Source organism: Phoenix dactylifera, chromosome 13 (genome assembly GCF_051530095.1).
Source record: "Phoenix dactylifera cultivar Ajwa chromosome 13, Ajwa_hap1_PhDact_Kaust_v1.1, whole genome shotgun sequence".
NCBI lineage: Eukaryota > Viridiplantae > Streptophyta > Magnoliopsida > Arecales > Arecaceae > Phoenix > Phoenix dactylifera.
In genome coordinates this window covers 20,037,924-20,057,676 of record NC_143202.1, presented here as the reverse complement: position 1 = coordinate 20,057,676, position 19,753 = coordinate 20,037,924, and the positions used below count along the sequence as shown (strand labels likewise).

General features: G+C 40.7%; 2 protein-coding genes across 6 annotated transcripts; one reads left to right on the top strand and one right to left on the bottom strand.

Moving 5' to 3' along the window:
• Positions 1-2,170: 2,170 nt before the first annotated feature.
• LOC103715842 (uncharacterized) lies at positions 2,171-14,999 on the bottom strand. 5 transcript variants are annotated; one of them, XR_005513702.3, is made up of 6 exons: positions 14,737-14,999; positions 12,107-12,210; positions 10,997-11,110; positions 7,037-7,120; positions 6,708-6,884; positions 2,171-3,163 (listed from the first exon to the last, which is right to left on the bottom strand). XR_005513702.3 is itself a non-coding variant. In XM_026807995.4 (5 exons), the coding sequence occupies exons 1-5, from the start codon at positions 14,978-14,980 to the stop codon at positions 6,828-6,830; spliced, it is 603 nt and encodes a 200-aa protein (XP_026663796.3). In that variant the 5' UTR covers positions 14,981-14,999; the 3' UTR covers positions 6,252-6,827. The 5 variants fall into 5 exon arrangements, 1 of the variants encoding a protein (XP_026663796.3); XR_003387316.4 differs by lacking the exon at positions 2,171-3,163 and adding an exon at positions 5,666-6,593; XR_003387317.4 differs by lacking the exon at positions 2,171-3,163 and adding an exon at positions 5,666-5,872.
• LOC103715843 (arabinogalactan O-methyltransferase 1-like) lies at positions 4,421-5,676 on the top strand. The gene has a single exon (XM_008803610.6). It carries the CDS (start codon positions 4,760-4,762, stop codon positions 5,594-5,596), a length of 837 nt encoding a protein of 278 aa, XP_008801832.3. The 5' UTR covers positions 4,421-4,759; the 3' UTR covers positions 5,597-5,676.
• Positions 15,000-19,753: the final 4,754 nt, after the last annotated feature.

Genomic DNA, 19,753 nt, shown 5'->3' with positions numbered 1-19,753 from the left:
GCCATTAAGACCCGGTAACTCTCCAGGTGGTCAAAGGGATCTGCCTTGCCGTTGTAAGGCTCCACCTGGGGCATCTTGAACCGGAGGGGAACCGGTTCATCTTCAATCTCCTGGGAGAAGGGCGACTTCGTATTGAACTCGAAGTCGCCGTTACGTCCCGATTTTCTCCCGTGGAGTGCCTGAATTTGGCGCTCCAGCTTTTCGACCTTCTTGTCGAGTTCATTATTCTGGAAGATCGCTACAGCGGTTCCTCCGGGTACAGGTTGCCCTGGAACCGACTCAGCTTCTGAAGGCTGTGGCCAGCCTCCGTGATCTCTGACTGGGTGCTCTCTCCAGAGGGAGGCCTGGACTTGAGAGTCCTGACCTCGAAGAGGAAGCCCGCTTGTAGGGGGCTCCGGTTGAACTGGAGCCGGGGGAGGCGGTGCTGCTGGGATGCCCCTGGGTTGCAAGCTTTGGACGGCGGTAGCCAACGCCTGCACTTGCTGCACCAGGGCATCAAATTGTTCCGGTCGAACTTGAGGTGCTGGCTCAACCGGGGGTGGTGAGTTCCGAACGGAACATTCTGGGCTTGGTGGAGGACGTCGAGAGGCGTTGGAAGCCCCTTTGCTTCTTAGCTTCATGGTAGCGAACTCGGGCCCTTCCTCTAGCGCCAACTGTTGCTGGAAATTGGACCCGGGGGCCGCCGTGAAGCCGGGGAAGGAGGAGCTCCGCTGCTGCAGGGGGCGGACGGCGGTGCGCCGGCTGGCTGCGTCCTCCGCTGCGGGGGGGTGTGCAAGTCCTGCAAAGAAAACCGGTGGCCGGGCTCCCCGGCGCCGGCCCTCCGATGCCTAAGTCAGAGGGGGCAAGTATGTGGAGAGAGCAGGGGAGAGAGTATGTGGAGAAGACAAAGAGAATCCGGTGTTCCATTGTGTCTGTGCTGTTTTCTTCCTTTTTCCCCCGGTCTAGGAGGGTTCACTCCAGCTCCGGGTTTTTTTTCTCTGGTTTTTGGTCCTCCCTCCCTTTTTCCTCCAGGTTTCCTTTTATAGGAGGATTTTTGTTACCTGGGAGGTGACAGGAGGTTTGTCCTGTTTTGTAATAATTGGGCACGATTTGGCCCATTAATGGCGTAATGGAGAACGGGACCGGATCAGACCGGAATCAGGGAGTTGTCACGGTCGATTGGACCTGTTGGAGTGGTTGAACCGCCGGCTGTGGTGGGCCTGGGGTCCGTGGATGGTAAGTGCATTTATTACCGAATGAACCGGCGGTCAGGGAGAGCCATACGTTCTGATGGTTCAGTGATCCGGAGATCGTCTTGGGCCGTGTTCATTAAATGCCTGAGTGCATCGGAGACTTGAGGGAGTCTCATGCATTAATGGCAGGTCGTGCCGAACGCCTGAGGAGATCTTATGCCTTGATGGCTTGGAGATAGTGGCAGGTCGCAAGCCGTAGGAGTTGTCAAGTCCCTTGGACTTTAGGCGGAGGTTGAACATTTGGTTAAGGCATCGGCTCGGCAAGGGTGCCGAGCCGAGCTGATCGCCCAATGGGGCGCCCTGTGGCGGGGCTGCTTTGAGTACTCCTGGTCGGCGCCCTTTAGGCGAGCACCTTCTAGCAGAGCGCCTCGGCGCTGTCTTTGGTCGGCACTTTCTAACTGAGCAGCTTATTTTGGTTGGGCACCTCTTGGCGCGCACTCTGGTCGGCGCCTTCTAGTCGAGCGCCTTCCTGGTCGGCATCCTTTGGTCGAGCAGCTTTCTGGTCGGCGATCTTTGGCCGAGCAGCTCTCCGTTCGGCACTCTTTGGCCGAGCAACTTTCCGGCTGGCGCTCTTCGGCCGAGCAGCTCTCTGCGCTCAGCGGATGTATGACTTGGGGTTTTTCCCCCAACAACACTAAATCTTGTTCTCAACGTTTTTATATTAATTGAAGTCGTTAAAAAATCTTGAAAGTTTTAAGTTTCTTAAGTTATTTAGGGAACTTGCAAATCAAAGTTTAATTAAATACCTACCATAACGGTGAATATCAAGTGAAGAAAATTGATAGGCATTCAAAAGTTTGTGCACTCTCTTTCCATCATAAATTCATAACAATATGCGTTTATAACAATTTCTTTCTTCTTCTTTGTTTTTTTGAGAAAAGAGTTAATGAAGAAAAGAAATAATGGAAACGTTAATACATTTGGTTAAAACTTGATGCTTGTCGAAATGTTTTTGTGAAATGCATAAAATATTAATAAATTTTTGAGGAAAACACTTTATTTGTCTTCATACAGTTGGCTTTCAGATCAAGTATGATTTGTAAACATGTTAATTTTACATCTGGCTTGCATTTTAATTGCATGCTTGACAGATCGATGCTGAGCATTGTCAAGAGTTGCCCAAGACAACTTTGGAGTCTGCCTTGGAACCTTGAAATCCAACTGGTGGAAATGAAATCCTTTGCCATTTCTTAAGCTCTATAAAAAAGATCAACCTTCAAGACAAAAAAAACCTTGAGGAGGGAAGATAAAATGCATGTTATCTATGATGCAAAAGATCCAATATAGGGAATTGCATTCATCTGAGACATTATATACCCAAGATTCTAATTACAAGACTATCCAAGGGTACACCTTGTAAGACCTGAGTACCAATTGTTCAGAGCACACAACATATTATGTGCTCACCTCTACCTTGGAAACTACAAATACATTGAAATCATTGATGGCTAAGTCATAGAAACAGAATCTAATGCAAATAGGAAGATCATCACAGAACTGGTAGTTTTTCAGGGGGGGTTACAGTCGGTCATCAGCATGATCACATAGTTACAGATGATTACAGTTGCTTGATATATAATCTACCAACTTGCGCAAATATATGCCACCATAAAAGATGTCATGGAATATAGGGTACATAATGACAAGAGCCAGGGGGTCATTAAGGTTAGGAAGTTGGGGAGCCTAATAAAGTCTTTGAAGAAGAGAGCTGATCCTTCAGTGATGTGAAACAAGCTGGTAGTCCATAACAACCCTCCAGCATCTATTTTGTTTGTTCGACTTTAATTAAACTATTAACTTTGATGTTGAAATAATCGTCGGGAAGGTTCGATGAAGCTAAACGTAGGTCCAATTTTGGACCACATCATAGCCGTCCACAACCGCTTGAAAGTGATGCCTCATGCTGCATCTTCGCACACAATCGAATCCACCTGCATCATGGAGATCTTGTCTGATATGATGGTGCAATTGTTTAGACAGATTGATTAAGCCATACGAACCAAAGATTATTAGAGAAAAATGATGTTTGGGGCTGTAGAACATGTCCGTTACTTAAGGGACAAACAATTTGATATCTTAGCATGCCCAATATATTAGGTACAATATATATAATTTTTGTAAATACCCGTGCGGGCATGTGCTTAATCCTACATCAGTTATTCATTGAATAGATTTTGAATACTTATACAAGATCAAAAAACCCAAATAAGACCTTCCGGCTAGCCATTTTGAGTAAGATCCTGGATTGTTACCAATAGTATCAAAGCGGATCTAGCTCATAATCTATGTAGACTAGGGGACACTGCATCACAAATTCATTAGGACAGACTACGAGCCGATCATAGTGCTTGTGATTAGATTTGAATCCTTAACATAATGAGGACGTCATGGCTTAAACAGGAAGAGTATATGAGAACCTGTGCAGGCGTATGTTTAGTCCCACATTAGTTATTCGCTGAATAGATCTTGCGTACTTATACAAAATCAAGAATCTCTCCTAACAGAAATGAGTCCAAGCTACAGGCAACTGCCATCATCTGATCATAAGTACCTTCACTTGCATTGTGGGCAAAATGGATTTTTCCTCGATAAGCAACAAAAAAGTTAGCATGTTAAAGGCGCAAACATTTGACATGATTGCTCCCGGCATGCTTTGGCTATGTATGGCCCATCAGCTCAAGTTGTTAAGATGGCCACAGTGAGGTTAATGCTAGAACCTAACCACCCCATGTTGAGAATAGTTGACAAAATGGATGGTTAGTCACGGAAGTTGGTTTCCTATGAGCATCATTCCAGAATATTACGGCCAATGAACAATAAAAGAAATGAATTAAGAGCCAAAGAATGACTAATAAAAGAGAAATGATTAATATGGGGCCCTTAAATGAAGTAATTTTTGCAAAGCTTTTCCTTGTTGGTGCAATCACCAGAAGGACCCACATGTCTAGAATTTAGATGAGTCATCCGAAATAGGAATTCAAACTCAGGCTTTTTGCAATGAGTTTATTATATGGAATAAAGACCATCATCCAATTGACCAATTGAAAAAAGGATTTGCTAGAAGTGAGACCATCTCCTCCATATGTGATGGTATATGATCATGTCATTGCCAAGCCACCTGGGTCACCTTTAACTTGTGGAAGGGATTTATAAAAGTTCAACATCATTAACTGTTGCTCAGCAGCTACTCCTACACCTTTCTTTATATTCACTCAACTGCTCAACAAACCTGAAAAATAATTTATTTATTCTGGAAGAAAAGCATTCAGGATGCCAATCTTTTGCTGTTGCGCCCATTCAAGAAAGACCTCTTTAACAAGAGAAATCATCTCTCTTAGCTCTCAAGAAATCCAAAGGCAACCAACACACCCACCACAACAGTCAGAAGAAGTGAAGGCAAGAGTAGAAAAGAGAAGAAGACCAACTCACAACCATATGCAAGACCTGAAAAGCTTCCTGAGAAACATTGCAGATATGAAACAGCAGCAGGAGGAGGACATGAGAGGGTAAGAGGAAAGAGAAAAAAAATGACATGGAAGAATCTCATCTTCATCCTTTTCCTTATCTTCTCAACCATTTCCTTCCTTAGACTCTTCAGATTTACAAGCATTACTTCACCCCCTATCCTTCCCCCTTTTCCATTCCTTTCAAATTCATGTGCTTCCACAAATCCTGTACCTGTGAAACGCCTTCCTCATGTATTGCATACAGTGAAACCTTATGTCAGGCCACCTGCTGAAGACATCCTCAGATTGAAAGAGCACCAGCTCCTCAAAAATCTTATAACCCACAGAGCCCCATGCAACCTCCTTTTCTTTGGACTTAAACCACAATTCCTTGATCTAGCCATGCTGAATACTGAAGGCACTACTATCTTCCTAGAAGACGACCTCGAAAAGCTCAGAACTCGAAAACTCAAAGGCATGGGAGTCTACTTGGTTAAATACCATAAAAGATCTAGTGAAGCATATGAGCTACTTAAGCATGCTAGGACAAACCCTGCCTGCACACCACAAGCAGGTCTCCTCCATAGATCACACTGCAAGCTAGCACTTACTGGCCTGCCAGGTGTAGTGCGCAGGAGAAAATGGGACGTGGTGGTCGTCGATGGACCAAGAGGAGACCAACCAGAGGCTCCAGGCAGGATGGGGGCAATCTACACAGCTGCCATGGTTGCCAGAGCTAGTAAGATGACGGACGTTCTTGTCCATGACATAGATCGGATGATTGAGAAGTGGTACTCTTGGGAGTTCTTGTGTCATGAAAATTTGGTTTCTTCTAAGGGAAAACTATGGCATTTTAGAATAAAAGGAAACTCCAGCTCTACTAGGTTTTGCTCTGAGGCTGTACCTCTGATTCAGTAGGTATGTTCCTACTTTTCTTTTGCACCTTACAGATATGAAATCATTTATTGAATATGAATGAAACCATAGTTATATCAAAAGATATCTTCTTTGAGATGTATTGAATATCTTAGCCAAGGACAAACTTGATAAAAAAGATGCGAGAGCTGAAAGCACAATTACAGGAATATGAGCAAATTGCGCATTCTTGTTATTTCTGATTTCTGAGTCCAGGTACCTTAAGAGCACAAATGCATGGAAATCACCAAGCCACAAGTCTCTACCAGAGCAATAATGCTGCAAAAACAAATGGTGAAAGCAACCAACATTTTCTAATCTTAATATTTCTAGATTTAGCATAGAGATAATAAGGAAAACAAGTTAAAGGCTAGTTGATTCATGCCATAATTTTACATGATGGACAAGCATAGTACACAAAACTGAGAGCAGCTGGAGAAAGAGAGGTTTCCTAAGCTATGGTGAAGCTGAAGCATACATATTCATTAAATGTGATAAGTAGGTTGACTTTCATTCAAGATGTTTCACAACCAAGGACGCATCTATAAACTGAAGCCTTCCTATGATTTTACTTGATTGGAGATGGAGGTTGAAAGCTTGCTTAACCTGCAGCATTCCATAAAGGGTGCAGATAACAGTGCAGGAAAACAAACCAAGATGAGTTTAAGTAATAATTACTAATTTATAGCAAACCCAGCTATACTTGTTTAACCTTGGCATATAAGCTACTTAGGGGCTATTTGAAGTTCCATAAGTAGAGCCGCATGTAGCTCAAGTTATATGTACATGATAATCCCTTGTTTGGATGCATGCAAACCAAATTACAAAATACATTGAGTTGCTTGTTGGGCTGCAACTCAGGACTGTCTTGTGGTAGGTTGACTCGCGGTCAAAATGACCATCAGACATTTGAATATGTATTATTATTTTTTTTAAAAAAAAAGGTTTTTGTCCTTATTCCATCTTGATCAAAGCCTTGGCACCCCATCTCGTATCAAACCTTCCATAAAACAGGGAGTTCGGTGACAATGTGTTCACTCATAAGAGAAGATTCAAAGGAAATTACTACAACTAAAATTACATACAAAGCACCATAAAACAATGTCTGATGTACCTGAGACCTCCTTGCCCACATGACGGATTGCCATAGATTACCAACGCTAAAATGGAGCTACAGCAACACAAGAATGCCAAACCATGTGGACTGTTTCATGGATAAACATGCGAACATAGTCTACAAAAAATACTTCATTCTGTCATCCCTCCTCATGGCATTATATACAGCTTGGACCTGGAACAACCAAATCGAGTTATGGGTCAATAGATCATGCACCTTTTATAAAAGATCATAACCAGTAAACCAAACATTATGCATCCAGCTGATTGTCCTCAAAAAGTATGAAATGCAAGCTAAGATCTGCATAAAGGGGAGGGGAGGATTACCTGCTCACTGGAGACAACACGAATAGGTCCAATGTTTACAGACACATACCTGCCCCTTGAAGACAGTTTCTGAGTCACACGACCCTGCTCAGCATCCAATAAAATATGGTTATGATAGTAACGGATGAACATGAATATCATAACAATAATAATGACCAGAAGTTCAGAGCCACTATGTTCGATAAGCTCACTGGGGAAAATAAATTACAAAGAAAGCTAATCAATTATGTATATCATCCTAACCATTGAGCTATTTGGACACTAAAAGGAAATATCAGGAAATCATTACCAACACTAGAGTAAATTCAATTTTATCAAGAAAAAAATGGAGTTTTTGCAAATATGTTCACCAACAATTCACCAACAAAGATGTCTGAATTCCTGTTTTCATGCTTGATTCCTATCTCTACCTCATAGAGAGTAAAAGTCATCAATCTATATACAAAGCAAAAGTTCTTAGCCCCCAAGACACCAACTTATACAAAAGGTCCACATTTACTTTTTGGGTTGTATGACTTTTCAAAAATTCGATTTATTCCTTCTCAATTTGAGATTCGAGATCAATTGTTGTAGCATATTCTCCAGTATATTGGATCTTCCTGCGCCTCTCATATTAATCAATTCGCATCTACCATTAATCTTATTTACATGAGCTTCCAGAAATGATGATACAGACAAATGAAGAGGGAACACTTCTCAGCATGATTTCATTGAGGTTTGTGCTTTGAATTTATTTTATTCATCAAATAAAAAATCAAAAGTGAAATAAAAGGATGAAAAAGAAAGGTCCAAAAAGCAAAGATGGCAATTGGTAAGGCACTAACATATAGCAACAGGCACAACAGAACATAAGGGAAGGCGAGTATGACATCATAACAGCTTCCTTGAGCATTCAAACCCACAGCAGAATAATACCAGTGATTCTTCAATCAGATGTGAGTGATCTATGCAAGCAAACAACCAAGTAGTTGCCTATATGCAAGACTTGCAGGTAATGAGGGCAATTAACATATCAGAAAATTAATCATAAATTTATAACAATCACCTTGAGAAAGAAATTTATTAACACCAGACAGAACAAAATCAATTGCCAAGTCACAAAACAAAGATGGAAAACAAAAAGAAAATATATTATGATGCTCCTAGGAGAACTAGTTGACAACACAATATGTTGCAATAACCAAGGAGCAACATCGGTGGAACCGACCCAAACTGGCCGGTTCTGTCCATTTCAAACCATACGGGTGGCTCACCGGTATAGCTCCAACTCCAAAAACAGGACACGTTCCCAGAGCCGGAGAAGAAGAAGAAAAGAGAGAGCGAGCAGGGGAGGAAGGGAGAGGAGAGGATGCCAACGGCTCCACTCTCTCTCTTTTTCTCTCTCATTCTCCCTCTCCCCTATCTATTTCTCTGTGTCGGTACGGGCCCGGCACGGCACGGTGCGGGCCGGTACCGAGACGTCCCGCCAGAAAACCGGTACGGGGTCTGATATTGGTTCCTCCAACCTTGTCAAGGAGTGAAATCATATGAGCAGTATCGAAAGAAAATCAGGAACGATATTGGGAGCAGTGATGACATCAGAATGATAAGTTTTATACTACTCGCAGTTTAAAGCGGCAAAGGGAATGTGAGTAATAACAAAATCAAAGTCTAAGAATGGGTTTGTATGGTGGTTCCTACTTCTAGAAAACCGCAAGACAAACGACCATAGATAAAATACGCCTATCATATATAACTACTGGCAGCAGACCAACCTTTAAAATCAATTCTAGAGCTTGCTCAGCCTTCGAGTTTGTTAATAATTAAATGGGTAGCAGAATTTAACGTTTGCATTTAGGATATGTTTGGTTCGTGGTATGTTTAGTTGGAAGGAGCTGAACTCTAAAATGGGAATGAGAATGAGTGACTCCCATTCCAACCATTTGGTTGGGAAAGTCTCATTTCCGTTCCGATTCCAAGAAGGAAAGCGATGCCCCAATGCCCCAAAACCCAATTCCTATTCTCCTCTAATATTCAAATTTCATTCTAATTCTGATTCCGATCACGAACCAAACACGTAAGCAGATATGGTTATTTCGATTCTCATTTCAATTCATTTCGATTTTGACTCCAATTCTGGTCGTGAATCAAAGGCACGAATTGGAATGAAAATTGGAATGGCATATTTTCCAACACATTTGATTCGTAACTAGAATCGGAATCAAAATCGGAATGAGATTTGAATACTAGAGAAGAGTTGGGATTGGGTTTTGGGGCACTAGGGTATTCCCATTCTCCCTGGAATCGGAATGGAAATGGGACTACGCCGAACCAAACAGCTAGAATGGGAGTCATCATTCCCATTCCCATTATAGAGCCCAACTCTCCCTAACCAAACATGCCCTTAGAGTCAATTTTGTAATAGGTATAGATAATTGTTAAAGTATTGCACCTTATCGAAGGGCAGAAGGATTTTTAAAGCCATTGTCTATGGTTACCCACTTATCTAAAGAAGGGAAGCGATCTCAAGAGATTGTTAAGTGAACATTTTATCTTCTCAAGTCCTTCCCTGGAGTCTTCATAATCCAAGCATTATCCTGTCCTAATTTTGCATCCTATTTATGTATATCTAAGACAAGTGTTTAAATCCAAGTGCCAGAGCTCATCTTGATCTAGGACCATGCCAGTATGGTACCCAGATAGTAGTAGCATAGATCAAGAGGACCAAAACAACCATTAAAAACAAGAACAAATATAAAAAATAATAAATAATAAATTAAAAAATTGATGTCCCAGCAGGCCAGACCATCCAAGTGTTGGGACACAACAAACAATGGCCGTGATGGACCAAGACAACCTGGTATAGAGAAACCCAAGATCCCAAATGCATCCTAGGACCTAGTCTCTCTCCATTTGATATAGTATCGCTATGAGGTCAGTCCTCAATCATTGCTTTAAGGCTTCTTCTACCAACTCATTCATCACCATCAACCGTCTCCCATTTTAAAATTGCATCCATTTACATAAAGATTTAATTGATTGCCATTCATTTTATCCATTACCTTGCATTACTAATTAACTTGCATCATTGTATCTTAGGTCCAAGGATGGATCATCACCAACTAGAATAGTTTTTTGAAATTTTTGGCAAACCTCCTTGAATCCTTTTATGTTTTCTTATAGGAGTGTCTCAAGGCTTATTGGTAAAGTATAAGGTTTTCTTCTGGGGAAGAAAGGGCAGCTTTTGATTCTCCTTCCTCACCTTCTTGATTGCATATTTATCTTAAATTTTTTTTTTTTTTTTAACAAAATATTGCAAATTCATTTACTCATCCAAATCCCCCATGCTCTTTCTCTTTATCCTGTGAAAGCCTTACGCGAAGTACCCATATAACGAGAACGCTTATGTTATTTTTAGTATAACATTCCTAAGTTCCCCATCATCCAACCAGCTAAGGCTTTAACACAGAGAGCCTACCCATCTGCCTTCTCTGCTTGTCTGTCCATCATTTAACATCTCCAACTCACCCACAGAAAACCATCCCAGCAATCCCACCCATTAACTGTTTATTCCTCCTCCATGATTTCTTTTCTCTTTACCTCATATTTTTCTTCCTCTACTTCTGCAACCTATTCCAAGTATTCTTCTTCCTCTTTTTCTTAATTTACGTCTTGAAGAGCCTAAGTCATTGTTCAACCAATCTACGCACCATCTAGGCATTTAGGTGTTCCCACTGCCTAGGATTGCATAGACACCTTGCAACCTTGGCTTTTTTCATAAAAAACCCTTCAGAAAACATATTAAATGAAGAAGCATGAGTTTAGTATTTTCGGGATTACAACACTACAAAGGTATTAGTTTACATAAAATATGTGAAGCTAATGAAAGTTCACATGCATCTTTATAATTTTTAACTTCTTTTGTGCATACTATCAAAACAGACCAGTTTATTCAAAATTAAACATGATCTGTACACAAACCTTCGGAATTGGTTGCTGAAGTACAGATTCAACAGCAACAACCATTGCTTGGACAAAATCATCACCTCCAGTTCCTATTGCAGTGAACCCTCTCTTCATGGGATATGAGTTTACCTGTAAAATCAACAAATAACAACAAACAGGTTAACGGTACTAGCTCCTAACATGGTGAAGTATGAACTGCAAATTAAATTACTTATTCTTGGTAGTCTCCATACCAGCTCCTATTCTTCGGTAGTGCACATCTAAAAATTGGATTATCTACTCCAAATAAATTGGATTATTTACTTCTAATAAATCATTATTACCAACATAGATGCAACGATGGAAGAACCTGACCCACTCCCTGCAGCAGATAATGGTCTAACTAAAGCCTAATGCTGATATAACACAAACCCTAATAGGTCCGCCTTAGGTTTCGATGAACTTGATATAAAAATTGAGAATTATCTATGCTATAGCAGATGCTAATTTTACCAACACCAATTAAACCCTATGATAATTGGTAAAAGACGACCTAAAGGGATTGTCTTTATATGCTGTCAAACACCATGCCTGTTAGCCAGTGCTACTTGGTCACGATTCAAAAATGTTTCTGTCTATGCATCTACTCTGACCCAATTTGGGTGCTGCATATGCGTGCGTGCACATGCATGAGAGAGAGAGAGAGAGAGAGAGAGAGAGAGAGAGAGAGACCCCACGTGGTTTGGGGGTGGGGGGATGAAAGGATGAAAAAGATAAGCAATTCAGTTGGCCAATGAATGAGATTCATTATACATGGCAAGACCAGCCAACTCCAGTTAAGATATTTTCCATCAAAAGAAAAGAATCTGGATCGAACAGCATAGAAACAAAAGAAAATGGATAGCAACAACAAGCCCGATGGCAGCACAAGATAAACATCTAAAATAAAATAAAAGCAACAGTGGCTGAGCGTGGTTTTGAATTTCACTAAGGGGACTCAGCAGGTACATTCTAGACCAATTCATGAATACATGCAAGTAGGCACATAGACCAGGCAAGACCACCAATACATGGATGCAACGCAAAGTCCACAAACATGCATAAGCATTCAGACGCGAACCACAAAGAGAGCGACAAATACCATACCTTCTGATCTAGAACAAGCCATTCATTGCTAGCATCATCTGTCACTGTACCACCAATGACAATATTTGTGGTTTGAGCAACCCTTCCTTCCGACTTTGATACTTCTGGATACGATGCCAATACAAGTTAAAACAGAAACAGAATATGACAACTTTAATAAAGATATTATTCAGTATTTTAAAGTTTAAACTAATAACAATCAGCAAACTGTTCAGTCCTAACACAAGTGACATTCACGGTAACCTGCATACTATGGAAAATCCATGATTCCATTCATAGATGTCCCATTTATTGCATTGAATGTCAAGGTTTACATTTTCTTCTATTTGTTGCTCCGCATTATAATATACATAATGACCATACATAGTATCACTGACTACCAGCTTGTCTCCATAAAACTTCCAGCTTTATGACTAAAAAATGTGCTTCCTGGTATTTATGGTGAGATGCTCCTGCTGAGAGACAGTGGGACTCAAATAGTGCTTATGTCAGCAAAATTTCTCATATAATTTCAATTATATACCTAAAAAGTACAGCTTCCAGTCAAATGGTAGCAATACCCCCTCACTTGGAAGAAGTTGTTTGAAGAAGGCTTGGTTCAAAACAAGCAGTGATTATATCAGCAAGTCAGATAAACAGAGTTGATTGCACATTGCATGTCTATGGATGGGGCATGTCTCTGACAGGCATCAATATGCAAGTATTGGGACATGAGTATGTGTGTATGGGGGACCTTGACAAAGCTTCCACTGCCTCCCTTACTTTGACAGCTGTTTGTGCAGCAACACCCAGCTCTGCCTCGCCAGAAAACTTCCCAGGCCCCACCACCAGGCCCACTTAAAGCCATTTATGGCCAACAGTCCATGCCTAAAAAGAAAATGGACTATTACAGGTTTATGTGATCCTCCATATGATCATATCCTGTTTAGTCCTGTTCCACACAGCACATTCAGGTACCTCTCTCTCACACACACACACTATCCCAAGCAGGTTAAGAGAGTGTTTTGTCAATATCATGTTTCATAAAGAATTTAAAAGGAGAAAGGGTTGTTTATTTTGTTTGTTTTATTCATGTTATATGGTTATATTGATATTTTTCTTTCTTCCTCTTAAATCTTATGATTAGACAGGTGTTGCTTGCCATAAAATTTAAAAAATATTTATATAATTTTTAATGTTGTTTTTAGTGTCTCTTTTTCAAAGTTCAATACCAATTGACCAAAATTTAATTCATTATAGATAAGAAAATGAAAACACTTTGTCATTATCTCCTAAAAACTACTGAGAACAAAACTTCAAGAGAAGAGGACATATTCGCTGGACCGTATCCTCTTTTGGCATTGTTATCTAAATGCGGTGCTATGGCTGATGCCCTTAACGTGAGATACCTCTCGGGTGCATGGCTCCATATGCACTTCTTTGGCAGAGCCATTCATTGGTCCACCAACATTCATATGTGAAAATCTCAATACATCATTAATTCAATATGAAAATTTTAGCTCCCCAGAATAAAAGGTCAATGTTGATTAATAGGATATTGTTCCCATACTGATTTATGTCAGTCCACCTAGTAAGAGAATTATACCATATGAAAAGATCTTATTATATATTGCTTAGATGGCCTATACCAGAAGTGGCAATCATAAGGTGATATAATTTATTGTTCTTTTGCAAATGTGCAAGTTAAAGAGTGAAGCTTGGTCACACATTATCAAGCTTCACCTATGCTCAATTGCCCTTTTTCATATACCAAGCTGAGCCTGAGCAGCGTCCTGCTCAACTCGGCTCCAGTCAGCTCATTTGCACAGCAAGTAGTGGAAGAGGAAGACTTATGCAAGAAATTAAAATGAAGAAAATAAGCTGTCAAAAGTTAGTTATCCATTTATAAGGTTGTTCATCCCAAGTAAAAAAGAACGATGCATCCCAATTCTGGAGAAAAAGAAAGGGAAAAGAAAATTCGTTTTATTAAGAAATATCAATTGCTGCAATCAAGCATAATTCAAAATCCAGAATTTTATCTTATTTCAAATCACTTCTCCATGTGTGATATAAAACGTATGAGTGGTTTTCTGTTTTAAGTATATAAAGTAAAATTAACCCAAAAGAAGTGCAGATATTACACATAAATTATGCATCAGTGAACCAGCCTATCTCAAATGGGTTTAGGTAGCTGATCACTGATCATCATTGTTAAATCTTATTTCACATAGTCTTATTCGAACTGATTGCTTGACAAGAATTCTCAATACAATTCCAAAAATTAACATATCCAGTCTCCATCCTAACAACAACATCAGTATGGAGATCATACTATAGCAAGATTCATCTCTAAATTCTACCATCACAAATAGCAACTCCAATAACCAATATTAATTTCAAACATTTTATTTCATTTTTCTTCCATGCCGTGCATCAGCTAGTTCCTACCTTTCCACAAAATAAACCTGTTAAGTAGATGCAAAAAAGATAGATTTTTTTTTTTCAATAATTTGCTTTCCAGTCAATGCGCCCCATCGCTCCAGAGAAGAAGACGTAATCAAACACAAGTGATTACAGTACAGCGGTAAAATCGGATTCAAGGTATCATATCATTCCATTGTATTTGGGGGATAAGGGGTGAGGGGGCTCACCGGAGATGGCCTTGAGGACGGCCTCCTGGGGTGGGCCCTGGTCGTCCTGGGGAGAGGAAGAAGAAGGGGAAGAGGCGGGCGACGGCGCCTCGCTATGAGAGCATCGAAGAGGGGAAGCTCCGTAGAAAACCGTAGCCCTAGAAGGTCGAAGAAGGGGAGGCGGAGGGCGGTGGAGGGAGGGGGGCCGCCATGGCCATGGCTCCCAGAGGAGGACGGAAGAGCGCAAAACGGTTCGACACGGCATCGCGGATATTTTGCGGGGTTTCCTTGGAAGCCACATTTGCGCCCGACAACTTATAGCGGCTTCCGGAACTCCGCGGTTGGCACATGCTACAGCGTTTACGACACCGTGAGGGCACGCATTGTGGACTTCAAGAGTCGCGTTCTTGTTTCGTTCCCATGATACGGGGGATTTTATCCAATTGCCCGCTTAATCTGTACTTTTATGAATTCAAGCTTCTTATATTTTATTTTTTCCCCTTTAATAAAATGTTCAAGTTTTGAAAATTTCAATTGTTATTGCGTCTGGTCCATTTTTAACATATAAATTTATCCAAATATATATATATATATATATATATATATATATATATATATATATATATATATATTATTATTATTATTATTGAAACAGATATTCTAGTACAAATACATCTAATATTGTCATAAAATATCAAATTTTGGAGCGCTCTAGGCATCTCCCCTCTCCTAGCCTACAATGTGTTTCCGGAGTGATTAGTCACATACGAAGCCACCCAGTCCGTGGCTCAGTTCGCCTTTCTGAAGACATGCTTGGCCCGAAAGGCTATGCCACCGCTTAACATAGCCCAAATGTCTCAAAGCAAGGGGTGCCCCCTCCAACGTTGCTGGTATCACTCTGTGTGCATTTATTATAAACAATATATGTATTCAACTGTGCATAGACATATAAAAAATTTAAATATTTTTAAAACTCGACTACCTCTCCAAACAAAATAATGAAAATGCTGAAAAACTAATAAAAATATACAAAGTACCTTCTTTAATTAAAACTCCCAGTTCCCTCTCCAAGAGTTGCTATTACATCGCTATTTATCGCGAACTAGCATTTTGACATCGCATTAGACATTGTCTGTTCAAGATAAAAGAATATTTAGTTGGTAATCATAATCCCACCAATTAAAGTTGTTTTCTTTTTATTTTTTGGGTAATATATGGAGGAAAGCTAAAGTTCAGATCGAGTACAAGCATATATAATTGAGTTAAGTATTAGCAAGGCAACGACTACACATAAACCGATAAACAACACAAACCAATCATAAACGCAGAAACCCAACGTTCAACCCTTCAGCTATCAGAGGTTGGAGATAAAGTAGACCTTTCTATAATGATGAAATCCCCTTTAAGCAGTTGATTCACCAAGAAATCTGCCACTTGATTACCTTCCCTATATACCCGAAAGGAAGGCCACTTAGTTTTCCAATCAAGAATGTCCTTCATCGAAGGAGGCTGACATTACTTCTTGTCCAAGGATTTTGATGCTATTTGACCATAATTAAAGAATCTCCTTCCAACCACATAGTTTCCGGCTGATAAACAGATATAGCATGGTGCAATCCCAACCACGCTGCAGTCAATTCTACATATAGCATAGAGGACAATAGCAATTCGGCTACAGTGATCGACTGAATCCAAAGCGGGTGTGCCAGGACAGATTTGCACCCTCTAGTCAGTGATATTTGCCATCTTCTCGAGGAGTTTGATTCCTTTAGTGTTATACATGTAATTCGAGAGACAAACAGTACGGCGGACTGGATCGCTTCCTTTCGTCACATGGGGGCATTAGAGCATGTGCCGTTGGCACTAGAGCATATTTTGTACGGTGAGTATTCCGGATGTACTCACGGTCGTATGTAGGGAGACGCTAATACACCAAAAAAAAAAAATAGAGGACAATAGCAGTAGTTCACCTTCTCCTCTAATCATCTACCCCATATGATTACGTATAACAAATCCTACTGCAACTGTGAGGAGTCATGCGAATGTATATTTAGTCCTACAATGGTTATTTACCGAGGAGATTTTAAATACTTATACAGGATCAAAGAATCTAAATAATATATAGAATACTAAGGTACTATATATCATTAAAGATCCAAATCGCCTCAGAGCACTTTTGTTTGGTACTATTCAGAACTTCTTGACTCTACTTCAAATACCAACTTAGAGGTGGACTGGAAGGTAATGTTCAGCAAATACCAAATAAACCTCAGTGATTTGGAAGAGAAATTTTCTAAAGAAGAAATTAGGAATGCACCCTCTAGCCCTGCGAAAGACAAGGCTCCAGGGCCTCATGGTATTCGAGCAACATTTTATCAGCGCTTCTGGATGGTGATAAAGGATGATCTGATCAGATTGTTTGATGAAATTCGCAACAATAGTGCAGATACTTCAAGACTAAACTTCAATTTTATCACCCTTGTTCCAAAGAAACAAGAATGCCTTGGTTCAAGGAATTATTAAAATCTCCTCCAAGATACTGAGTGCAAGACCTGCCAGGCGCATGGATGCCTTGATAACTGAGTCTCAAGCGGCATTTATTTTTTTATTTTTTTTGGTACATCGGCGGCTCACACTTGACAAGTGTGAAAACAACCAACAAAATCAAAAAACAAAATACTGTGCAAAGGCATAGGCACAACCTCATAATCTAGCCAGAAAAAATTTCTCGAGTAATGAGCCGCAAAGAAAGCAACCCAGTCTGCAGCACCGTTCGCCTTTCAATATACGTGCATGGTCTGGTAGAAGCCAGCCTTCTCCAGTACTCTATGAATATTGTGGAGCAGCGGCCGGTCCTCGACTGAGCACCCCCATCCTCGGATCCACTTAATCACCGTGGTCGAATCTCCCTCGAGGAGGATGCAACCAGCATCTAATACCTACCTCGCATAGGAGACACTCTCTCAAGCCGCCCGAAACTCAGCAGTCACTACTAACGAGTCAAAAATCCTCCACCTACCTGCCGCCACGAGTCTGGCGTCGTGATCCCTGATGACAAATCCCACATTTCTACAACTCCCGTCCTCTGCTACGCTCCCATCGAAGTTCACCTTGAGAAAGCTAGGGGGTGGGGGCACCCAGGATACCAATATCGTCCTGGACACTGCAAGAGCATAATGGGGGGCCCAGATATCCCTGGCCAACCTAGTAGGTGAAGCTTCAATGGTGCCGGTGATCTCTACCGCATGCCGTAGAGCTTAGTCTCCCACCACCTTCGGGTGGGGGTTGTCGCCGTCGAAAACTCATATATTCCTATCCAGCCAGCAATGATAGGTCAGATAGGCATCACGAGTCCTCCTCTCCTCCTGTCCGGACCCTCGAGTTGAGGCCTCCAAATGCCATAGGAACTCCTACAGCAAGATTAACGATAGCTACATTAGTGCAATGGAAATCCTCTCTTACAGCAAGAAGCATAAGGAAAAGGGGCTGCTATTTAGAATAGATTTGGAGGAGGCATTTGACAACATAGACCGGGGATTTCTTTTATCTCTGCTAGAGGCCTGGGGGTTTGGAAGTAAGTAGTGTAAAGCCTAATAACTTGATAAGAAGGGTCTCAAAACAAGGAGACCCGCTGTCTCCTTTGCTCTTCATATTAGTGGCCGGCATTTTCAATTGCCTTCTCAAGCATGTAGCTAGAAATAATATGATTAGAGGAATAGGCACACTTAACAACATCGGAAGCATATTATCTACGGATAAAGGCTACGTGCAAAATCTAAAATTTCTCCTATATTTATTTAAATTGTTAACCGACGTAAAGATAAATTACAACAAAAGCTCACTTTTTGGCATTAGGCTTGACCCGATCGCTGTTGAGGCTTGATCCCATCCAGAAAAGATAGAAAGCAAAAAGTTGAAGAGTAAAAGAACTTTATTTGTGAAAAAAACTCTCAAAAGATAGAGTATCAATGAGAGAGAGATTGAATTGTTTTTTTATTAATCTTAGAAGAGTCTATTTATAGACTTTATTCAGAAGACCGAAGAGATGCGTCTGAATATATGTAATATTTCGGAAACATCTGACACGTCTCACAAAAGGTATTTTAAAACATTTAAGACAACTAAAATTTAGGGGATAAGAAAATTTAAATTTTTTTTACATTAAAACTCCAACATATTCAACAAATACTTTCTACAAAAGTGGTGGTGGAGATATTCTGAAAATCAGGATAGGCTGTGGCAACAATTGGCAAACAAGGTGTATTACAAGGCGAAGTTCCACATCAACCCAAAGCCTTCCCAGAGCCTCTTCAATGGGGAAGGACATTAACCCGGCAAGAGACTTATTTTTCAACAGTATCATCGTCAAACATGGAAATGGGAAGCAAATAGCGTTCTGGAATGATTCTTGGATCAGAGAATACCCATTGAAATCATATTTTCCAACTTTGTATCCCATCACCACAAACCGGAGCATGTCCGTTAGTGATTTCTTAGCCGTTCCAGTTCAAGAGAATCTCTTCCCCTCCTCGCTCCTCTTTAAGACGAAGGGAGGAGTCGGAGAGGCTCGCAAACCTTCTCAGCACAGTAAACATGATCAACTCTGAAGATAAGATATCATGGAAATGACGTAGCTCAACCAAATTCTCAGTTAAAAAGTACTACAACTTCTTCAACCATGGAGGTGCAACTTCCCATTTCGCAGCAGTCAATTGGAAGTTACATTTGATGGAAGAAGTGAAAGTGTTTAGGAGAATGAAAAGAGGTGTAACAGAAGATAGATAGATAGAGATAGAGAGAGAGAGAGAGAGAGAGAGAGAGAGAGAGAGAGAGAGAGAGAGAGAGAGAGAGAGAGAGAGAGAGAGAGGGAGAGAGTTTCCAGCATTCATAGTGATGTTTTTTGTCATGGAAAATTTAATAGAAATAGCAAGAGACAACGAACTGGGAGTAAAACAACAGCAAACATTTTTGCTGATGGCAATGAAGATAGCACGAGCATGAAGTCAAACTGAAGCAAGAGAAGAGAGAAACAAAATAG

What these genes read in the sequence shown, in the direction of transcription:
- LOC103715842 (XM_026807995.4), bottom strand. Translation starts at nt 14,980, where the DNA reads ATGCCGTGTCGAACCGTTTTGCGCTCTTCCGTCCTCCTCTGGGAGCCA. An exon ending in CGTCCTCAAGGCCATCTCCG is followed by an intron (nt 12,211 to 14,736) that starts GTGAGCCCCCTC and finishes CATCGTATCCAG; the next exon opens with AAGTATCAAAGTCGGAAGGA. An exon ending in GGCTTGTTCTAGATCAGAAG is followed by an intron (nt 11,111 to 12,106) that starts GTATGGTATTTG and finishes TTGATTTTACAG; the next exon opens with GTAAACTCATATCCCATGAA.
- LOC103715843 (XM_008803610.6), top strand. Translation starts at nt 4,760, where the DNA reads ATGACATGGAAGAATCTCATCTTCATCCTTTTCCTTATCTTCTCAACC.